Below are 22,956 nucleotides of genomic sequence, written 5' to 3'. Positions count from 1 at the left end.
AACCTACTTATAAAGCATTGTAGAGGCAGAGGCCTGTGAAATGCCCAACATGTCCCCTTTGATCTCTGGAAGGTCCCTGTAGCTGGAATAGACAGAGCTATACATACCTTGGCTCCACAACTATTGGGAAGCTATGCATTTCTATAATTGGCTGTGTGAGTGACACATAATCAAAGACCTTACAATATCCCGATCCACTCTAAAGTGACCAATTATCTCTTCTCCAGTGAAATTATGGCATGTCAGCTCCTGCTAATAAAGTTTTCATTGGCTCCAGATGCCACCTTGTGTATTCCTGGGGGAAGAGGTGGTTCTAAGCACTGTATTATGGTGGTTCACAACTGATGCTGCTGCATCAAGCAGTCTTGCTGTCTGCTATTCTGAAATTCTTGCATGTTTTACTCTTTTATACTGACAGTGCTGCATAATTTCCTTCACTTACCCCGGCTCTGTGGCACACAGAGTGAGAAAGCCCTGCCTGCACCCCGTAAAACTCAAATGAAACTAGTTGTTTGGGTGGTGGAAGACTCAAGTGGGGTAGGGTGGAACTGAGTGGCTGATGCCAGCTCTCCATCTTTGGGGGAACCGAGTGGTGGTTCAGTCAACCAATCACCACAAGAAAACAGATGTCTGCATGCAAAGATTATGCTAATGTCAGCCACAAGAGGGTAAGGTTAAAGCCATAAGCAGAAAATCCCTGGTGGTTGCCTGAATTATGGCCTCTGTAACAGGCTGTCATCTCATAGGAAATGAATGGTCCAGGAATTACTCTTACCAACTAAGGATCAAGTGCACTACCAGAAGGAAAGAAGGACTGATGGTCAACAAGCAGTGGGAATCAAACAAGAAAAAAAAAATCCCACACATACGGTTATGCATTGCAATTCTGTTCATCTTGCATGTATTTCAGTACCAGTATGACTTAATTTCCCTACCCAGTTTCACTTGCACATCATTATGTGTACATTTGGATTTACTGCACTGTAGCTCAAGATGACACTGTGAATCACTACTAAAAAGTGCCTTTCTACACTTGGCTAATTCTGGAACTAATATGTGTTGCACACTGCACATTTTTGTATTAATCCTAGGCTTTGTTTTTATCCTCCTGAAAGTAAAACAAAATTACATGAATATAGACAGAAACCTAGCACTATGCAAATATGTATAAGGATAGACTGATCAACTTATAGTTGCCTATCTTAAGGCTATGACCTTGTGCACTTATGAATGATGAAGCCAAAAGTGAGCCACCCCCTGATCAAATACATGGGGTGAGTTATAATAATTTTAATATTTTCATGTGCCCCACTAGACACACTACACATTCTAATAATGTAATATTTTATAGATGAAATTAAACAAAAGAATGTCTTTATGACAAAAATATAAAATATATGGCTTGCTGATTTCTTTGTTACTAAAACAAAATCTAAAAAAGTATGTTGTTGTTGTTGTTGTGTCTTTCGGCTTTTCCTGGTTAAGGGTCACCACAGCGAAACTCCGGTCCGCTAATGATAGGCAGTAGATTTTTACGTGCCGAGTTGCCAACTCTGACGCACAACCTTCAACGAAGGTACGCCTATTCATGCATGTCTCCACACAGAAGACACTCTAGCTGAGAATCGAACAGGACAACGTCATACTGTGAGGCGACAACGCTACGGCAGCACCACCACCGCAAAATCTAAAAAAGTATATGCAAGTAAAATACCATTTATTTTGTCCATTGTTCACCACAACTGACCGAATAATTTTTTGCATTTGCAGTGTATTATTTATTTTGGGTTCATTTAAATTTTTGTTATTTACCAAAGATATTTCATAACAGATTTATGTTTTTATTAAAAAATGGTGTACACTGTTTTATTTTATTTTTTTCTGTATTCATAGGTTGGTACTAGGCTATTGGCCCTAGAGCCTATACAAGCCTAGCCATAACAATTCCCTGGCTATTTCTTCCCTAGACCCTTGTCTAGCAGGGCGACTGACGTGATTCCCAGGGTGAATTTCCTATCTCCCATCCAATTGCCAAGGTTCCTTTTGAAGTGGGCCAAAGAGGCGCTCTGCTTGACATGTATAGGCAGTCTATTCCAGAGTCTGGGGAGTCTCTGGGTCAGGAACTTATCCCTCTAGCATGTTTTGTTCATTGTGATGACAGGGTTTAGATCCCTGGAGTGTGTGGCTCTGAAGGATTGGGATTTCTTTAAGTGTAGCATGTCCAACAGCTCTGGGTTTGACATGGCCTTGTATGTTAAGCAGAGATTGCCTCTGAGTAGACGATATGCGACAGAGTATAGCTGGAGTTTTTTTAGACGGTCAGCACAGGGCATCTGTGTCAGGCCTGTGATTCTTTTAGTGAGGTATTTCTGCGGCCTTTCCAGTTGTTGCAGATGTCTTGAGAGGTACATACCAAATGGGGCACTGTATTCTATAATGGGTCTAATGAGGGACGAGTACAGTGGGACAATGACCTCATTTTTCTGGATGAAAAGCCCTTAGTGATGAGGTGTGCCAGATAGAAGGATTTCCTGACTGTTGTGGCGATGTGGTTATCGAAGGTGAGACCACTGTCCACCTGTGTCCCTAAGTCTCTTATCACACTTTCAGTGTTTAGTGTATTGCCACCTATGTGGTAATTCACGGGTACATGTTTTTTCCCAAAGGGGATAACTATACATTTCTTGGCATTGAGCTTGAGCCCATGGCTCTGGCACCAAGCATCTGTTTTTGTAAGACCCTTTTGTAGAATATCCACATCATTTGGGGATTCAATAATGGCTACCAGTTTGCAGTCATCTGCGAACTTTGTTAGCCAGAGTCCCTTAGTGTTGGCTTGTACTTCAGAGATGTGGATGCCAAACAAGAGCAGTCCCAGGACTGAACCCTGAGATACTCTCCACTCATCACTTGTCTGGAGCTGGATTTGGAGTTGGCTACTTTTACAGTGTAGGCTCTGTCAGTAAGCCAGTTGGCAACCCATCGAGTGACATAGGGATTAATGCCCAGCTTACTAAGTTTGTCTATGATTCCAGAGTGGGGTATGGTGTTAAAGGCCTTGGCGTGGTCCAGATAGGCTGTATGGATGGCCTTACCCTTGTCCACAACTCTGGAGACTGATTCGAAGAAGTCAATCAGGTTCAGGAGACAAGATCGGCCCTTCACGAACCCAAACAGGGTGGGGTCCAGTGTTTGAAGGTTGCCAATGCCTTTGTTTATAAGTTCCATGATAATACGTTCCATGGCCTTGCAGATCAGGCTCATCAGACTGATGGGACAGTAGTTCCCAGGATCCAAGGTGGATCCCCCCTTGTGGAGTGGGATAACAGTAGCTGTGTACCACTCAATGGGCACGAAGCCTGAGGTGAGGCTATGATTAAACATGACACTTAGGTGAGGTGCCAGTTCATTTTGTAGTTCTTAGGTTGATACTAGGCTATCTGCCCTAGGGCATTTATAAGCCTAGCCAGAGTGTGTTTGGCTTTTACATTAGTTGACTGTGCCTCTGTATAGTAGGTCACAGAAGATAGCCCTTTTAAGGTTAGTTTACTGAGCGCCTCTGTCTAGTAGGGACACAGAAGAGATCCCAGGGGTAAACCTACGATCTCCCATCCACTCGTCAAGATTTCCCTTGAAGAGGGTCATTGAGGGGCTCTGCCTAACATGGATTGGGATTTTGTTTCAGAGTGAGGGGAGTCTCTGGGATATGAATCTGTCCCTCCAGCATGTCTTATTTATTTCTGTGCTGAGGTTTAAGTCCCTGGAGCGTGTAGCTCTAAGGGATTTGGATTTCATGAGGTGGAGCATGTCCATTAATTCTGGTTTGGACATGGCTTTATACGTCAGGCACAGATCGTCTCTGAGTAGGCAGTAAGCAACTGAGTAGAGCTGGAGTTTCTTTAGCCTAACTGTGTAGGGCATCTGTTTGAGTCCCTTGATCCTCTTGGTGAGGTACTTTTGGGGTCTGTCCAGTTGCTGCAGGTGTCGGGTAAGGTACATCCCAAATGGGGCATTGTATTCAATTATGGGCCTGATGAGTGATGAGTAGAGGGGCACAATGACCTCTCTTGATCTAGATGTGAGCCCTTTCGTGATAAGGTGGGCTATATAGAAGGTCTTTCTAACCACTTTGGCAACGTGATTGTCAAAGGAGAAATTGCTATCTACTTGGGTCCCCAAATCCCTAATTACTTCTTCCGTAATTAATGGATTACCACCTATGTGGCAATTTGTGGGCACTTTGTTTTTCCCAAAGGGGATGACTATGCACTTTTTGGCATATAGCTTTAGGCCATGGCTCTGGCACCAGTTATCCTTCTCTGTGAGACCCTTTTGGAGGATGCTTGTGTCAGTCGGCGAGTCAATTATGGCACCCAGTTTGCAGTCATCTGCGAACTTTGTCAGCCGTAGTCCTCCCGTGTTAGCCTGTACCTCAGAGAAATATATACCGAACAAGAGAGGTCCCAGGACTGAGCCTTGTGGGACGCCACTTGTAACTGGTTTAGAGTCTTACATGGCACCTGCAATTCTGACCATGTGGGTTCTATCCCTGAGCCAGTTTGCAACCCATCTTGTGACATAGGGGTTGATATTTAAGCTGGTGAGCTTATTTATGATGCCCGAGTGGGGTATTGTGTCGAAGGCTTTTGCGAGGTCCAGGTAGGCTGTGTGGACTACCTTCCCTTCATCTATGGCCTTGGTGACTGTTTCAAAGAAGTCGACCAGGTTCAAGAGGCAAGATCTGCCCTTAACAAAGCCAAATTGGGTAGGATCCAATGTTTGGAGGTTCCCAATGTCTTTGTTTATGAGTTCCATGATGATACGTTCCATAGCTTTGCAGACCAGGCTAGTCAGCTTATAGGGCAATAGTTTCTGGGGTCCGTTGTGGCACCACCTTTGTTGAGTGGGACCACTGTTGCTGTATGCCATTCCTTGGGTACATATCCTGTAGTAAGGCTGAGATTGAACAGTGACTTTATGTGAGAGTTCAGTTCTTGGAGCTCATGTAAGATGCAGCCCGGAACACCGCCCGATCCCATTGATGCTGTGTTTTTTGCTTTGGAGAGGGCAGCTCTCACCTGTGCATCTGTGATGTCAGGGAGGCTACACTGTGTTGGGATAGACATTTGCTCTTTTGGGGGGGAGAAGTTTGCACTGAACCTGTCTGCCAGAATGTTGGCAATGTCTGTGGGTTCAGTGTATTTTTTGTCATTTTGCACTAACTCAGAGCATATCTGGGAGTTGCCACCCTGGTTCCTGACATAACTAAAGAAGGCCTTGTGATTATCTTTAGCGTCTTGTGCAATTTTTCTTTCAAAGCTGGCCTTAGATAATTTTATGAGGGATCGTAGTTTCTTGCTAGTACTGATCAGAGATGCCTTCCCTTTTTGGGATTTTGCTCTATCCTGTAGTAGCTTCCTCCTTGGTCATGGTCCAGATAGGCTGTATGGATGGCTACTCAATGCTAGAAGTCTAAACCTCAAAATGTAGTACACAGCCCAGGATGCTGTCTGGTCCCATGGATGCTGTATTCTTAGCATTGGAGAGTGCGTTTTTTGCCTATGTGGCCATTATTACCGGAATTTGGCGATCTTTCGGTATTCAGGTGGGCCCTGTAGGGGGTGCGAGGGGGCTGAAGTTGGCACTGAATCGATCCGCCAGGATATTGGCAATATCCTTGAGATCAGTATATTTAATGCCATTGTGTTGTAGCTCAGAGTAGATCTGAGCATTGCCATTTAGATTCTTGCCATAACTACAGAATGCCTTGTGGTTGTGTTTGGAATCTTTGGCAATTTTATTTTCATAACTAGCTTTGGAGGATTTTATGAGGATCTCAGCTTCTTACTGAGGCTAGTAAGGGAGTTTTTTGCATCCTGGGATTTTCCTCTTTTCTGCAACAGTTTCTTCCTTTTGTTGTAAAGTTTTGTTTATGGCAGGGGACCACCAGATTGGCTTCCTTTTCTGGAGGACAACATCTTGGTTCTATTTGGGATGGCACGATTCATGCACAAGTGGATGTGCTCATACAGTGCCTTAGTGTAGGATTCAGCAGTCGAACTTTCAGTTCCCGTCTGCATGGGTGTCATGAAGTTTGTCACTTCTGACTTGAGTAGCATGAAGCTGGCTTTGGAGAAGTTTTTTACGGAGGTTTCCTTACTGGGGGGTGGGGGAGGGATGTGGATGTCAAGGGTGATTAGCTTATGGTCAGACCTGACCAACGAGGGGGTGAACATAGGTATGGAGGATCGATTTTCCATGTTGGTAATGACCAGGTCTAGGATATTGGAGCCCATGGTGGGACTATGGATTAGTTGATCCAGGGCATTGGAATTTATGAATTCCAAGAGCCTTTGGGCAAAGGTGTTGGTACACGAGTAGTTTTCCCAGTTAATGGCAGGGTAGTTTAACTCACCCAGTATTAGGGTGTTTGGTTGTATTTTAATATTTTCCAGTATGTTTAGAAAGGTGTAGTGAGAATCTTGGGGCATGGTGGGGAATCTGTAGCAAGCTATAATTTGGACTGCAGTCTTACCTAGTGTTAGTTGCACCTGGAGAATTTCAGACGAATTGTGTTGGGCAACTAGCCTGGTGTTGTGAATATCCTTGGTGAATATGAACACTCCTCCAACTTTAGTGTTTCGGTCCTTGTTTGGTGGCCAAAAAGTGTGGTAAGAGTTGTAACCTGGTATTGCAAGGGTGCTCTCTGGAGCCTTGAACCAGTTCCAGTTACTGCACTGAAATCCGATGTTCTCCATTTTTAGAAGTGCCTCGAGAGAGTGCATTTTGAGGTTTAGACTTCTAGCATTGAGTAGCAAAGCTACAAAACGTTCCTATTTTTTTAAACAAGCAAATGTGTTATTTATCAAAGTAATACAACCCCTTCACACTTATTGTAGTCATGATAACAGCACATGAATGTGCATCCATTCCTTGTGTGCATGTTTCCTTACTTTCACCAGTGACTGCTGTCAGTCATTGAAGCTTTGCCCAAGCCTGTGTGTAAAGACTGGGGTTGTATTACTTTGATAAATAACAGATCTGCTTGTTTAAACAAATAGGAACGTTTTGTAGCTTTGCATATTAAAAAAGAACTGTTGGGCACTGCACATTATCCACAATTCTTTTCACAGATGATACACACATTATTCATGTTCACACAATTTGCACTCTTGTTATTCACACTTGCTTGTCAAGAAAATTTTTTCTGCTATTCTTTTACACATGTGAAAACAAATCTAAAAACTAGACAGTAACTGATACATGGACTATTTCATGTTTTTAAGCAGAAAAACTTTTGGTTCTCAGTATCATGTTATCTTGCTCATTTTACATTATTTCCATTCATTTTAATGGGAAAATGACATTTTAAACATTCTTTTTGTAAAATTTCAGCCACTTCAAATGCATATATTAAGAAAGTACTACCCATTTTGTAGATACTAATTAAAATAAGATTTGATTCCGACTGAAAGAGTAGCTAGCATGTTTTCCTTCAGAGGCTCTTTCGAATCAAAACTGAATATAATGTTGGAGGAAAGGTGACAGTGAGCAAATTGCAGGTGCTTACTATAGCCCCATCTCAGCCCAACCAGGACAGGATACACTCCTTACGAGGTACCACCAAAGTTTGGTTTTACAGATACAACGTGACCTTGAAGACACCACACAGTCAGAGCGGTCACTGAAAAATCTAATCTAAGTGCACCAGTCCAAGTTGAGCTATTCACCACTGTCAAGTTTTTAAGGAGACCAGCGAAGTAAGCTCTAAAACACATCCATCGGTTTTACTGAGTACAAATTAGTGTAACACACACCCGCTAAATGCTTTCACCCCTTTCTTGTTATGGGACTTCATCAGAATTAGTACTAACTAAATGTGTTTTAAAATTTACTTCACTGGTCTGCCTAAAAAAATCGAAAATGAATAGCTGAACATGGACTGGTACACTACACTTTTCAGTGACTGTTTTTTACTGTATGGTGTTTCCAAGGTCAGACTGGATCTGTGAGTTGTTCTGTGGATTTATGCAAGGTGATCTGAGAAAATAAAAAGAAATGGAGAAGGTTATGTGGGAGAAGTACCAAATAACCTTGTGAATACGGATGCAACTGTATGGCTGATGATGAGGGCTCTCCATGTGCTTCAACCGTCAGTATGGAAACAAAGAAAAGATACAATCTGTACAGAACTATTCCGCTTGAGTAGTACAGTTGCTGACTATATCTCCTCAAATGATATCAAGATGCAGGATTAAAGAGAAATCATTTCCAGTCACTCAGACTCTTTGGGGGAGCTATTACAAATGCAAATTCATTACGCTGCTACTGGATTACAGTCACCTGCCATTCTTTTATTTAAAACGGTATTGGTTTTGGGTGTTTTAAATTTCCCCATCAGGCTATCATGGATTCTTGAGCAAATACACTGAAAGCTACTGAAGGAAGTGATCATTACAGAGCATTAAAATACTGATATCACTCCCAAATTATTTTTGTGTTTACGTTTTTATTTTCTTTAGAGTTATGATTTGTCACAAAACTAGGTCTCCACAAATGTTTTACAGCTAAACACTGACAGTAATTGATGGTCAAATAACAACAGCAGCAACAAACTTACCACAAACAAAAGTAAATCAATTTGCTAAATATGCTTTGGAGTCAGACTTGATAGGAACAAAAACAGACTATTACCAGTTTTTCCTAGGAAATAAAAACAGTCATGGGAAAGGTTAAAGAAGGCCATATTTAAAGTGTGGAAGGTGGGGGAAGAGATGTGCTTGATGACATCAATCTGTGGGTTGTGTTACCTGGTTAGAGTGAGGGTGGGGCACTGCTGCAGTAGAAATACTGAATTTGTACAAAAATAAATAAAAAAATGCAGGTTCAGTGACACAAAGCTATTGTATACTACTTAAAGTATGCATTGGTGAAGGAAAAATAAAAAGTGTTCTGGAAGCTGCTTCTTTGACACTCTCCCTTTAAACCTCATTCCTCCCCTGTATGTATTTTTCCCGCAGTTCCCATTTTTACCTATGCAATTTTCTCCTACCCTTTTCTAAAGATGTCAATTCCAGTTGTTTTATCTCTGTTACTATAGTCACTACTTCTAGTACAGTTCATTTAGACTTTGATTTTCATTTTTTAGTAACTGATGTTTTGGCAACCACCATAATTAGACTCAGCAAGGCCTTACTGTGTCTAGGCAATTCCGATTCTGTATCATAGCTCATAGCTCAGAAAAATCATTTCTCTAGTTACACCAACTTGCTCACCCAGTATCTCTGTTAGAGTACTCTGCAGGGAGTCTTTAAAATATGTTAATTCATTACACTCCCAGAAAATATGTTCCAAATTACCTCTTTTTTTCCCACCACACCTCCAACATTTGCTGTCTACCTGAGGAAACATTATCTGAAGTCTACTTGGGGTATAAAGATCTATGGAACATTTCCAAGCAAAAATCTTAAATCTTCTAGATTTTGTTGTATATTTGGGAGACAAACATATATCCCCCATTGTTTCTTGGTTAATTGCTTATACAATCTCTCTTCCCAGTCATTTCTAACCTCTTTTGACTGATTCTTATAATGCATGCTGTACAAATTATTACTTTCTGATCAGCAGCTTCTGTTCTAGATTCTACTAAAAACTTTACCAGTGCTAGTCTTTTTCATTTAGGACCCCCCCTATTTCTTTCTTTTGCCTACACTCTATCAATCCTTGATAGGGAAGGCAATCTCTAACATGCGGTCCAAATACATTCTTGGCATCTTCCCATTCTATTACCTTCCCCCTCTAGTTATTTGCTCCCAATACCTTGGGTCCTTTACCAGTTTTCTCTAATAAATTCCAGCAACCTCTTCCCTATTGTTTGTATCCTTAGTTGCAGTCATCCTTATTGGCAGAATCTCCTTTCTCCATTCCTGTGTTGGCTTAGTTCTTTGAAAACTTTCTGCTATTTTATGAATATAAAATTCTGTATGATTATGGTGATCTTCCTTAAAGGTCTACATCCAAAATCCCAGTCTCTCCTTGTTTCTTGAGCTTCCGCCTGTTTCATCATCATCCCTTTCCACTTTGAATTACAGGTTTCTGCTTCTGCTATGTACAGTAGCCTTAACAGTGAAGCTCTGAAATACCCCTTCAAGGCGGGCAATCCTAATCTGCCTTGTTCTATTGGAATAATCAGCTTATCCCACTTAACTCTTGCTGTCTTCTCCTCCCAGACTAAATCCTTCAGCTCTTTATTAATTTCTATCCACAACTTCTCCTCTGATTGATAAAATGCGCCTGACCTGTGTATAAAACTAAAGGGGCTTTAACTGCTTGTATCTTATTATCCATACCCATATAATGGAGTTTCCAATTTCTCAGTTTTTGTATTATTTTTTGTTTAGTCTCTTCCCACATATCCTTAGCTGCCACATCAGAATAATTTTTAATCCATACTCCTAAATCCTTCACTTTATCACATCGCCATAAATATGGATATTGCTGAACCAATTTGTGTGTGGGAATATCATTTACCGCTATTGCCTTTGTTTTAGCTTCATTAATTTTATATCCCAAAAAGATGTGAAATTGCCTCAAAATGTTACATAACACTGTAATGTCTCTTTCTGGTTTTGTCAGGTATAAAATAATATCATCTGGAAATACAGCCAGCTTTTCTTGACTATCATACCAATTATATCCTTGAATTTCTGAGTCTCTTATTTTTTAAATAACTGAGTAAATGTCAGAAAAATCTTACTAAGACAGCTGAACTTTATTTGGGGTTAATCAGAGTCTATTTAATTGGTGGCAGGTGTGTACCCAAGAAGACTAAATACTATAAATCAAAAGGTGCTTCAACAAAGTAATAGTTTAAGGGTGTACACACGTATGCAACCAGCTTACTGTATGTTTTTTATTTTTTTATATTTTTCCCCTAACAAATCTGTTTGTTTTTCAATTGAACTGTACAGATTATAGGTCACATTAAAGGTGGGAAAAGTTTTGAAATAATTTATTTTGGTCTCATTGTTTTATATCACAAACACCTGGCATTTTAACAGGGGTGTGTACACTTTCTATATGTAATGCATGCTGCATACATATCTCTGTTTGTTATAAAACCTTAAGTATTCCTAAAAGGACAAATAAATAATAAAGCTAGTTATATATCAATAATATATACCTATCATTAAAGAGATAGTTCAGAATGGTATAACTGCTGTAAAATGTACGGACAATCATCCTATACACTTTCAGTTAAATACCCGATTGCTCTACCTTTATAGCGTTACATCATGATGCTTACTAGAGTAGGACAGCAGATATGGAAAATGGCAAGGGATCTAATAATGGCTAGTAATACATGAATGCAATGAAATGATCCTTTCACTTTTCAAACAAGTACATTATAATATGAACTATGACTTCAGCACAGGAAGACGGGGGGGGGGGGTGTGGACCATGCAGTTTTTAAATATGTCATAATTTAAATAAAATATAGTTTCATTAGTCTAGTACAGCTTATGGGCGGCCACGGTGGTGCAGAGGTTAGCATTGCCACCTCACAGCAAGAGGTTCTCCGGTTTGATCCTCGGCTGGGATGCCTTCTGTGCGGAGTCTGCATGTCCTCCCTGTGGTCACGTGGGTTTCCTCAGAGTGCTCCGGTTTCCTCCCACATCTCAAAGACATGCTGTAGGTGGATTGGACACTCTAAATTGGCCCTAGGTGTGAGTGTGTGCATGGGTGTGCCTCCTGTGGAAGGTTGGGAGCCGGGCTGGCAACGCGACACTGTAAAACTCCACTGCTAATCATGAGCGGACAAGTGATCCGCTGTGGTGGCCCCTAACCGGGAAAAGCCAAAAGAAGAAGTCGTCTAGTACACCTTACCTTTTGTATATTCAGCTTTAGAGAAATATGACAAAGAAAACTGCATACCAGTCCTCCAACGATTACTACTCCCATTGAAGTCCGTGATGTTACTGAAGCTAGGCCAGTTACCAAGGAAACCATGACTTCTTCCTGTGAGACATTTTGCTGAGACAGTGCAGGAAGACTTGTTGTAGAAGGTGTACAGGGTATGCTCTGTGGGATCTAAAACAATAAATATAGAGCATTCAGAGCAGGGTGAAATACAAATAAGTACAAATACAGTGAAATGACATTGTTCCCTTCAATATGCATAAAGACACGAGCTCTACACTCACTTGTACAACCAATAAACCAACAATATAAAGGAAATTGAAGTTACCACTGTAGCTACACAGTCATAAGATATTTTGCAGGAATTACTTCCTATACATACGGATCATCTCATTCTTGAAACAACATATGCAGCATTTTACTAAACTATGTGTTACAGCATTAACCAATATTCAGTAAACATAACTCACAAGGCTGAGGCTTTTTTTGAAAGGACACGTATTGCTTTTAAGCTGAAATATTCAAGTGAGACAAGGGAGGTGAGAGATACAGGTGAAACAGGGGTCCCATTCAGGCATATTATTATAACATTTAACAGACAGCATCCTTCATTGCATTACTGCAAAAATATAACTCTACAAAATGACTTTATGATTCTGAATTCAGGATACAAAAAGCCAAAAATTACGCCCTATAAAGTAATATAACCTTCAACAGAAAAGAAGGAGCAACAGACAAACAGATTAAAACAAGATTGTTATGCTAATATTTTAGATGAGGACACTGTTACCAAACACCTAGCATTTACTATGCTATCTTCCTTCTGAAGTCAAAAATCACTTTTTTCGGTTCGTGGGAAGAAATATACTTCCTTCTACTATAGACATTTTCTTGACTAATTCTCATTCATAACCGTTTTACTAATATCCTCCACTTCATATTGCAATACCTGTTTGCTTTACACTAACTTACCTTTAATTTCTCTACAAATTGGCTGAAATTTCTCTAAATATTAAATCATTGCCATACAGGTTCTATCTATTCTTAGCCAATGGTTTCACTAATGTCTAATTTGGTATAATTATTTAAACTGCAGATGTTTTTTGGATTGTTTTTGAAGACTGTAAAATTATTGTTCTTACAATGTTTTCATAGTACTTTGGAGCTTTTCTTCCTGGACCTGCACTGAAAATGGGCACTTACCCAGTCGAATTTTGCCAGTAATCAAATGCCAATCAATTAGTAAATAAATGTTTTGTTAAAGTCTTGGACTGTCAGTGCTTTATGTTAATTCCTCTTTTTTAAAGATACTGTACTCTGTTTACACCAATTATGAGATCAGTTAACTCAGTAAACAGAAAAGGTGACTTTCTTTTTTCATTTAGGTTTGTCTTTACTCCATGTTTGTGCAACCTTGGCTTTACATATATACGGGGGGGGGGGGGGGTTGGTGCAAAATCTCTAGATTGCAGTGTACAGTGTGGCTCAACCCCCACCAGGCAAAAATGCTGTCATTAGATGGGTGTTTGATGTTCTGATGTATGTGAGTATACATTACTGTGCAGTTCAGATATTTCAGCTGAGATGTTTTAAATTCTGTTTAAGTAAGACTCACTGTTTCAATATGAACCAATCAGAACTATCTCACTCCACTCAGCTGGAACTAACAGTAGGTACTAGCTTTTGTGTAAGAAGAGTGAGCATAAAGCATCTTTGAGAACAAACTCTACTGAAGAGATGACCCAACGGTCCTTTATCATTGTTATCCACAAAATAAATACATTTCTAGTTAGACATCTGGAGAATAACAGGTCAGTCCACAGAAGATTTTCTAAGTCTAGAAGTCCCATTAAAGGAGGAATCATTTGGAGGACAGAGCTTTAGGTCCGGAAGAACTCAACATCATTATACGCCACAAAGACAAGGTCTTCTTGGTTCATGGAGAATCCTTCCCCAGGCAGTGAGTGAGGGGGATGACTGTCCAACACTAGCTCCAAATTAGGGTAGCCTTTGCTTGTCTGATGTTTGAGAGGTCAGATATGCAACAGGTGAAAGATTCAGGGGAAATCAACATGCCTCAAGTGCCCAAAGAACACCTTGCCAGAGGCAATAATAGGCATGGCTAGCATCAACTTATGTTTACTGAGGGTACGTTCTTGTAGTCATGATATATTCCACAAGGGATCAGTTTGTGAACAAGCAACATATGAGTAGGCCTCCAGACTGCACAGGCATGGGATGATCCAGTGCAACCACTATGCCCCCACAGGGACAACTCCATGGAAGTACATCAGGAGTAAGCATGCTCTGGATGCTCAGCTGAGGAACAAATGGTACAGGCACCCTAGGCAGGACATGTCAAAGTGGTTAATCAGAGGAGTATCTTCACAAGCCCTTATAAACAAATGAAAGGCACAAGCTTGAATCCTTGCTAATCAAGCTGGCAGCTTGCAAAGCTGCTTTACAGGTGTACTTAAAAGCAGCAGAGAGAGACTGATACACTGGGGACCTTCAAAAGTCACCATCTTCAGATAGCTGAGTTAGGGCTCAAGCTTCTCCCTTGTTAAACTTCAGGTGGCTGGTCAAAGCATTAGCACTTATGTAGTATTTTACTACTTAGTAGACACAGTGGCAGTGAGAGCCCTGGCACTTGATGTGTTATCATAGGAACACTACAGGTTTCAGTTTCTTAGCCACTGAAAATGGGACCTTTTCATGATAAATGCCAAGCTCAAGCTCCAAACTAGGCAAGCAGCAGAAAAGAAACAAAAGTTGTATACTTAACATAACATCAGACCTACCTGCAAGTTTTAGCCTTCCTGCCCAACAAGTTTGTCATGCTCCAAACAAGCTCAACCTGGAATATAGAAACTTTCCCCAAGCTACCTTTGCATTTCTTCCTACCCACAATCCATTCTGTTTCCTGTTTCTGAACTGCTAAGAAAATGAAAAAAAGGAAAGAAAGGATTGCAAAAACGGACCCTGAGTAATCCACAATGAGTGGATAATTCTGAAGGGGGGCCTCTAAACAGTCTGTTTGAAGAGCAGATATATATACTTAGAAGTACATGCATCTTGGGAACAACTAAATACCTCAACGATATACCTCCATTAACAAGACTGAGGACTGGGCTTCTTGACAATTCAATGGAGCAGAAACAGAAATTTTGTACTTACCATAAAGCCGAATCCTTCTCATTTCCACGTCCATCCAATTCAACTAGTGGGAAATAGAGACAACTGGATCTAACCTGGCAACTCTAGTTAATGCTCCAAACCTCAAACTCCTTCAAATTCCCATAGTACACTTGTCCCTAACCCTACCTCAGATTGAGTTTGCTATGTGCTTGCAGTGAACTATAAGTGCAAATGTACAAAACGGAAAGTGATTCATATACTGTATGTCTGCTAGGTCCCTCTGGATAAAGGTGACAATTTAATAGGGAAAAGGTTGGCAGGCTGTCAAATTGGACAGACTATGGATGAAAAGGATCCAGAGTTATGATAAGTATACAACTTGTGCATCCTATTTCATTCCGTCGGTCTGATTCGACTCATGGGAGAGAATCCCAAGCTATCTAGTTCCCTGTGTGGACTCATGACACAATGCCCCTGAAAAAACAAAGCTTTAGAGGAGGTTCTGGACCTCAATATGATATACAGTTTGTAGTGTTTGAAAAAAGTATGCAGTTTAGGTAAAGTTACTGCTGCACAGATTTCATCCACTGACAAGTTTTTGACGAAAGCTGTACACTTGGAGACTGACCTGGTTGAATGAGCTTTCAGTCTGGATAGTTAAGAGCTTTCTTCTTAAAGAGTATGCAAAGGAAATAGTCTGAGAAACATATCAGCAATGCTATTTTAGAAACTTTGTGATCAAGTCTGAGGGGACTGAAGGCAATATACAGTTGGGAGTCTTTTCTTACAGACTTTGTTTGGTGAAGATATAAACATAGTTATCTGTGGACATCCAAGGTATGAAGGAGATACTGTCCCCTACTGGCATAATTTGCAAAGAAACCTGGAAGGTGAAAGGGTTGATTGACACTGGACTCTGAGCCCAGTTTTGGGATGAATGTGTGATTAGTTCTCAATGAAGCCCTATAGGTTCATAGGTAGGTACTAGGCTATCTGCCCGAGGGCATTTATAAGCCTAGCCAGAGTGTGTCAGCTTTCCCCACCCCATTGATTAATTAATTGAGCCTCTGTCAAGAAGAGCCAATGAAGTGATCCCAGGGGTGTATTTTCTGTTACCCATCCACTTGTCAAGGTTTCTCTTGAAGAGTGTTAGTGAGGGGCTCTGCCTAATGTAGTTAGGAATTTTGTTCCAAAGCATGGGGAGTTTCTGTGACAGGAATCTATCCCTCCAGCATGTTCTATTTATTGTTGTGGCGAGGTTTAGCTCACTACAGCGAGTGACTTGGATTTCTTTAGGTGGAGCATGTCCATCAATTCTGAGTTGAACATGGCTTTGTAAGTCAGGCAGAGATCACCTCTGAGTAAGCGATATGCCACTGAGTACAGCTGGAGTTTTTCCAGTCGGGCTGCATAGGACATATGTTTGAGACCAGTAATCCTCTTGATGAGGTACTTTTGTGGTCTTTCCAGCTGTTGGAAGTGTCTTGTGAGGTACATCCCACACGGGGCATTGTACTCTATGATGGGTCTGATGAGTGATGAGTAGAGGGGCACTATAAAATCTATTTCTAGATGTGAACCCTTTAGTAATTAGATGGGCTACATAGAACGATTTCTTAACTACTTTGGCAATATGATTGTCAAAGGAGAGATTACTATCTACCTGGGTCCCTAGATCTCTTATTACCTCTTTTGTATTAAGGGGGCTGCCACCTATGTGGCAATTCATGGGTGTTTTGTTTTTCCCAAATGGGATGACTATGCATTTTTTGGCATTTAGCTTGAGACCATGTCTTTGACACCAGGTGTCCGTCTCAGTAAGGACCTTTTGGAGAATGTCCGTGTCAGCCGGAGAGTCAATTATGGCTCCCAGTTTGCAGTCATCGGCGAACTTGGTTAGCCACAGTCCTCCTGTGTTTGCCTGCACTTCTAAGAAGTATATGCCGAACAGTAGGGGTCCCAGGACCGAGCCTTGTGGGTCACCACTTGTGACTGGTTTAGAATCGGACCTGGAGCCCGCTATTCTTACCGTGTGAGTTCTGTCTGTAAGCCAGTTGGCAACCCATCTCGTGATATAGGGGTTTATGTTCAGGCTGGTGAGTTTTTCTATAATTCCCGAGTGGGGAATGGTGTCAAAAGCCTTGGCGAGGTCAAGGTAGGCTGTGTGAACTACCTTCCCCTCATCTATGGCCTTGGTGACTGTCTCGAAGAAGTCAACCAGGTTTAGTAGGCATGATCTGCCCTTAAAAAAGCCGAACTGGGTAGAGTCAAGTGTTTGGAGGTTCCCAATGTCTTTGTTAATGAGTTCCATGATGATGCGCTCCGTAGCCTTGCAGACCAGGCTAGTCAGGCTTATGGGGCGATAGTTACCAGGGTCAGTTGTGGCACCTCCTTTGTGGAGCAGAATAACCGTTGCTGTGTGCCATTCTATGGGCACGTAGCCTGTGGAGAGGCTGAGGTTAAACAGTGTGTTTAGGTGGGGGGTTAGTTCGTTCTGTAGTTCATGCAAGACACAGCCTGGGACACCATCTGGCCCCATTGATGCTGTGCTTTTGGCTTTTGAAAGGGCTATTTTCACCTGTGCGCCTGTGATTTCTGGGACACTACACTTTTCCGGTGTTATTGTGGGCCCTTTTGGGGGTGAGAGGGGGGTGAAGTTTGCATTGAATCTGTCTGCCAGGATGTTGGCAATATCAGTGGGTTCAGTATATTTTGTGCTATTTTGCACTAGCTCAGAGCATATCTGCGAGTTGCCACTTAGATTCTTGACATAGCTAAAGAAGGCTTTGTGGTTATCTTTCGAATCCTTGGCTATTTTTCTTTAGAAGTTAGCCTTGGAGGATTTTATGAGGGACCTTAGTTTCTTACTGATACTAATCAGGGATGTCTTTCCTTCTTGGGATTTGCTTTTTTCTGAATTAGTTTACTCCTTCTATTGTATAGCCTGTTTATGGCAGGGGTCCACCAGACTGGTTTCCTTCTCTTAGGGGAGTGAGTCTTGGTTTTGCTAGGGATGGCACGATCCCTGTATCCTTGTACGTGCTCATAGAGTGCATTTGTAAAGGTTTCTGCATCTTGGACACTGTTATCCTTTAGCGTGGGGGCTGTGAAACTTACCACCTCTGTCTTAAGTAAGGTGAAGTTTGCTATAGAAAAGTTTTTCACTGTGGTTTCCTTGGTTGGAGGTGGTGGTGTGATGTCGACATCCAGAGTGATTAGTTTATGGTCTGATCTAACCAGTGACGGGTTGACCTCTGGTGTGGAACACCTGTCGCCCATGTTGGTGATGACCAGGTCCAATATGTTTTCACCTCTGGTAGGGGAGTTTACCAGATGATCCAGGGCATTTGAGTTGATAAATTCCAGGAAGTTCTGGACCTGGGAGTTTATACTTGAGTAGTTTTCCCAGTTAACGGTAGGGTAATTGAAATCACCCAATATCAGGGTGTTCGGTAGGACCGTCGTGTTTTCCAGTGTCTCTAGAAAGGCGGAATGGTGGTCCTGGGTCATGGAGGTTGATCTGTAGCAGGCCACAATTTGCATTGCAGATTTGCCTGATGTTAGTTGCACATGGATGATCTCGGAGGTATCATGCTGTGCCACTAACCTGGAGGTGTAGGTATCCTTGATGAATATGGATGCACCCCCTCCTTTTGTGTTTCGGTCCATGTTCTGTGGCTGAAATGTGTGGTATGAGTTGTAGCCCGGTAGTGCTGGGGTGCTCTGTGGAGTCTTGAACCAGGTTTCAGTTACTGATAGATGTTGACGTTCTCCATACTGAGGAGTGCTTCGAGAGCGTGCATTTTGAGATTTAAACTCCTGGCGTTGAGTAGCATAACCCTCATTTTTTTATTTGTGCTGTTTACAGAGGTGGGTTTGACTTCTGAGCCTTGCCTAAAAAAGGCACTATGGGGGCAGCAAGAGCCTTGGCCAGTATTCGAAAGCCTAGGGGTGACAGGTGCAAGCCATCTCTTGTGGAGCAACAAGGCTACACGGGTACAGAAGTGACTGCTTGCAATTCCTAAATTATTCTTGGTGAGAAGCAATATCAAAAATAAAGTTTTCCATGGGAGATATTTTAATTCCACAGATGACCCTGACTCAGATGGAGGTTGTGTTAAGGTATCTAGTACAAAATACCGCTGAGGTCCCAAGGTGTTGTAGTGTCATTGCCAGAAGGGTGTTTTTAAGAAGGCTTTACACAGTTTTTTGGGCAGAAAACAAGGAAGATACAAAACAAGTATGAAAATGTGAAATACCTGTCAATTGGACTTATACTGTAGAAGAGTTGGCACTAGCATCAAACAACAATGCAAGGAAGTCCAAAATAGATGGGAACCGGATCAGAAAAAGGGACCTAGCCCTTGATTTGATGTCTCTATGGAAAAGCATTTCCTACTGTTGTAAACTCTAAGAGTGGATTCTTATTGAGAGGCCGACATTATGTGAACTACTCTGAAGAAGGACAGAATCAATGGACATTATTGAAACTGCAGAAACCTTGAAGTTAGACTGATGGAGTGAATGTCCAGATGAGGCTTGCCAGACAGATGAAACTGCAGGGTCTGGCTGTAGATTTAGAAGCCATGACTGCTTCATGAGATGAGGCCTCAAAGGGGAGCTAGATTATCCTGGGCAAGAATGGTGCAAAGAGGATCACACCAACTCTGTACGCTTTCTGTAGAAATGTAGTGGTCAAAGGGATCAAAGGAAAGGTATAGAAAAAAGGCATGGAGGAGTCCAGGAGGCCAATGACAGACCAGTGCATCCCTCAGTAACTGACGTTTGGTGGCATCAGTGCAAATTAGTTGCTACATTTGTCACTTGATGGGAAGGCAAAGAGACTATAGCGATGGAAGAAGAGTTGTGCTACTGCAGGACTGACAGGCAACTCAAAAAGCATTACAATGGAACTGCTGAGCATGTCTTTTAGGCAGATGGCTCTTCCTGGAATATGCATTGCTATCACAGAGTGATGTGACACTATTGCCTACAGCCACACTTTCATGGCCTTCCTGCAAAGACGATAAGACTTAATTCCTCCTTGCATGCTGATGTACCATACTACCCACATACAGTCAGACTGAATGACAATCACCCATGGAGGAAGGTACTCATGAAGGGTCTGTAACACTAGGACTGACCTCACCTTCTGGATATTGATGTGAAGACTGGCCTCGAAAACTGTCAATACTTTTTTGGCCGTGCTCCACTCGGTGTCACCCATCCATCCTAAAGAGGAGGCATCCATGCTTACTGTTGCCATTGTTATGGGAAGAAAGAGAAGCTGTCCCATACAGACTATAGGAGACTCTAGCCACCAGGGCAATTGCTGTCTGTAATACTGATTCAACTGAACAGCAGTGCTCATGCTCCGTGCCCACTGAAGAACTCTCATGTAGAGGTGAGAATGTGAAAAAAGAACTATTGAAGAAACCATCAATCCACAAACTTTTAAGACTAATGACGCCAGTCTTGAAAAATCTGAACTGTAAACTGCAGTATCTTATAATAAATATGTCACTGTATCATATCACACTGCAAAACACATCTGTAATTCAAATGTCATGGTGTAATATACCACAATGTGAACAGAGTATTTCAATGTATTTTAGATGCCATCTAGTAGAGCAATGCATTATACTGGTATGTAAGGACTGTTGCTGAAAATGCTATTTAAACTGACCTCGTAACAGTTAAATAAACCTATAAAATGCAAACTCCAAAGAACGACTACTACTGAACATCTAGCAACATATAATGTAGATTTGATAATATATAAACAATTCTATAAAATGTTTCTGCTATTAACAAAAACCTAATTTCTATACAATTTAGTCACCAATCAGCCTAGATACAACAGTTACTAACATTAAGTAACAGTAAATAGAAATCGTTAAAATAAAGGAATTTCTATAAAACAATACAGATTTCATAATCACTAAAACTGCTCATTTATTCCTGGAGAAAAAGAACCCTTACATGAATAATCCATCTTTGTTCTTTGTCAATGAAGAAGTCCTGACAGAGTGAATCTAACGCAAGACTCTCTATGCAAGTGCTTGGGGCCCTTTGCTAGGTAGATACTAACAGCCCTGTCATTCTTACCATCACTAGTTTTCTGTATGTTTTACTGTTGCAGAATCAAGGTTGCTAATATGTTCCATGATTGTGAATCAATAAGTGCCAGAATTATGTCCCCAGACCACTCCTTCTGAAAAAAAACAGCCCCATAAATTTACCATGCAATTGCTCCTGTCACTACCACAGGAGTTTGTGCTTTAACTTATTACCACATACAGCAGTATGGAATAGCTTATTCCATTAATTTTAAGTCCTGTTTCTACAAAGGTGGTTTGCTCTTCCTTTGTTGTTTTACATTTTTTCTCTGTTCCCCAGCCTCATCCTCCCTTGAGGGGCATCATCATCCCTGTTACCTACAGAAGCAGGACCCACACAATCCTAGAAGCAGGACTTGGAGACAAGAACATGGAGCAGCGCAAATAGGATAATTCACAGAAAGCTATTTCATTAGTAGTAAGTACTCCACAAACTAATGAATACACCAACCAACAAAAAACTGTTAAAAACAAAAACCATCACCAAACGGAAAACATTCTGTACACAGACCCCAATTTTATTATTAGTGCTTTTGTTTAAACATTGCCAAACGTCTTCATATCTAACTCAAAACTGCATGCATCAACTTTTAAAACTCATCACATGACCCACTAGTCCCCATTGGAGTCACTAGACCTTAAAGATACCATGACCAAATATTCCATTAAAACAGTAAACTACTTTAAAGCTGCTTTTTAAATAGAAGACATTACAAATGTAGTACAACAAAAGATGGTGTTTGACATTCACTGAATACATGTCATGTTGATTTCCATCAGTTAAATTATTACTTTATAAATAAAAAAACTTAAGAATCATTGTAGCTATTACTGTTATATCACTTCATTATAAAAAAAATGCTATAAAAATTATACTTTTAATGATTTATATGAATAAATAAATAAATATATAACCCAGAGTATAGATAAAAGACATATAAAAGCCATATGAAAAAAATACATAAAAAATATTAAAGTATTATTGAAAAAATGTTCAAAAAAGCATGCAAATCAATACATCCAAAAAATAATACATGCAAAAAAATTCAAAAAAGAATAAGAACGCCCTGCTTGTCTATGACAGTAATAATGCTATGCTAGAAGTACTAAATCTATCTATTCAAGGCCCTATGTTGTAAGCACAATATTGACAGATGAATAGTCATTCAGACCTGGCCATGCATTTGCATTAAGCATTGAGCAAGATTTGCCATTTTAATTCTTTCTCCTCTAACTGCAAAGACCAAGGTCCACCCTTTGGGCTGACCAATACTTGCTCTATTACCATATATTTAAATTCATGGCTCTCATTACTAATAACATGTTTGTCTACAGCATTAGTTAATTTTTGCTTCTTAATAGCATATTCATGCTCATATATTCTTTCTTTCAAGGTGTTTTCTGTTTTCCCTACATAGCATGAAGGACAATCTTGACAGGTGGCCAAATATACCACCCCTTTTGTGCAACAGTTGTATTTACCTCCCAGCTTGTACTTAACCCTTAATTTCAAAACTATCCCTTACACGAATTAAAGGACAATAACGGCACGTATCACATTTTTTTCATCCCTGGGCTCCTTCCATTTATGCTTTTTGCTCTAACAGAGCCTTAATATTTGTACCGCGTCCTTTATTAATCTAGGTCTTTCTTTTAATGTGTCCCTTCCTCAATAAGTACCCAATTTTTTACTAGTACATTTCTTATTGTTTCATAATCACTAGTGAAAGGTGTAATAAAACTAGAGGTATAAGTTACCTGTGTTGATGTCCCCAAGTAT

At 40.8% G+C, this 22,956-nt stretch overlaps 1 protein-coding gene across 5 annotated transcripts in view; it reads right to left on the bottom strand.

Annotated features, from left to right (window-relative positions):
- The window catches only part of MFN1 (mitofusin 1), a 1,379,005-nt gene that overhangs the window by 166,591 nt on the left and 1,189,458 nt on the right, over positions 1-22,956 (bottom strand). For all 5 annotated transcript variants that reach the window (XM_044070376.1, XM_044070375.1, XM_044070373.1 and 2 more), the window contains exon 16: positions 11,935-12,090. In XM_044070376.1, coding sequence (XP_043926311.1) covers positions 11,935-12,090 — 156 coding nt within the window. The remainder of the gene's footprint in view (positions 1-11,934; positions 12,091-22,956) is intronic.

This window comes from Protopterus annectens, chromosome 4.part1 (genome assembly GCF_019279795.1).
Source record: "Protopterus annectens isolate FY-2018-M chromosome 4.part1, PAN1.0, whole genome shotgun sequence".
Taxonomy (NCBI): domain Eukaryota; kingdom Metazoa; phylum Chordata; order Ceratodontiformes; family Protopteridae; genus Protopterus; species Protopterus annectens.
Note: the sequence above shows the minus strand (reverse complement) of the source record. Positions and strands in the feature narration are given on the sequence as shown.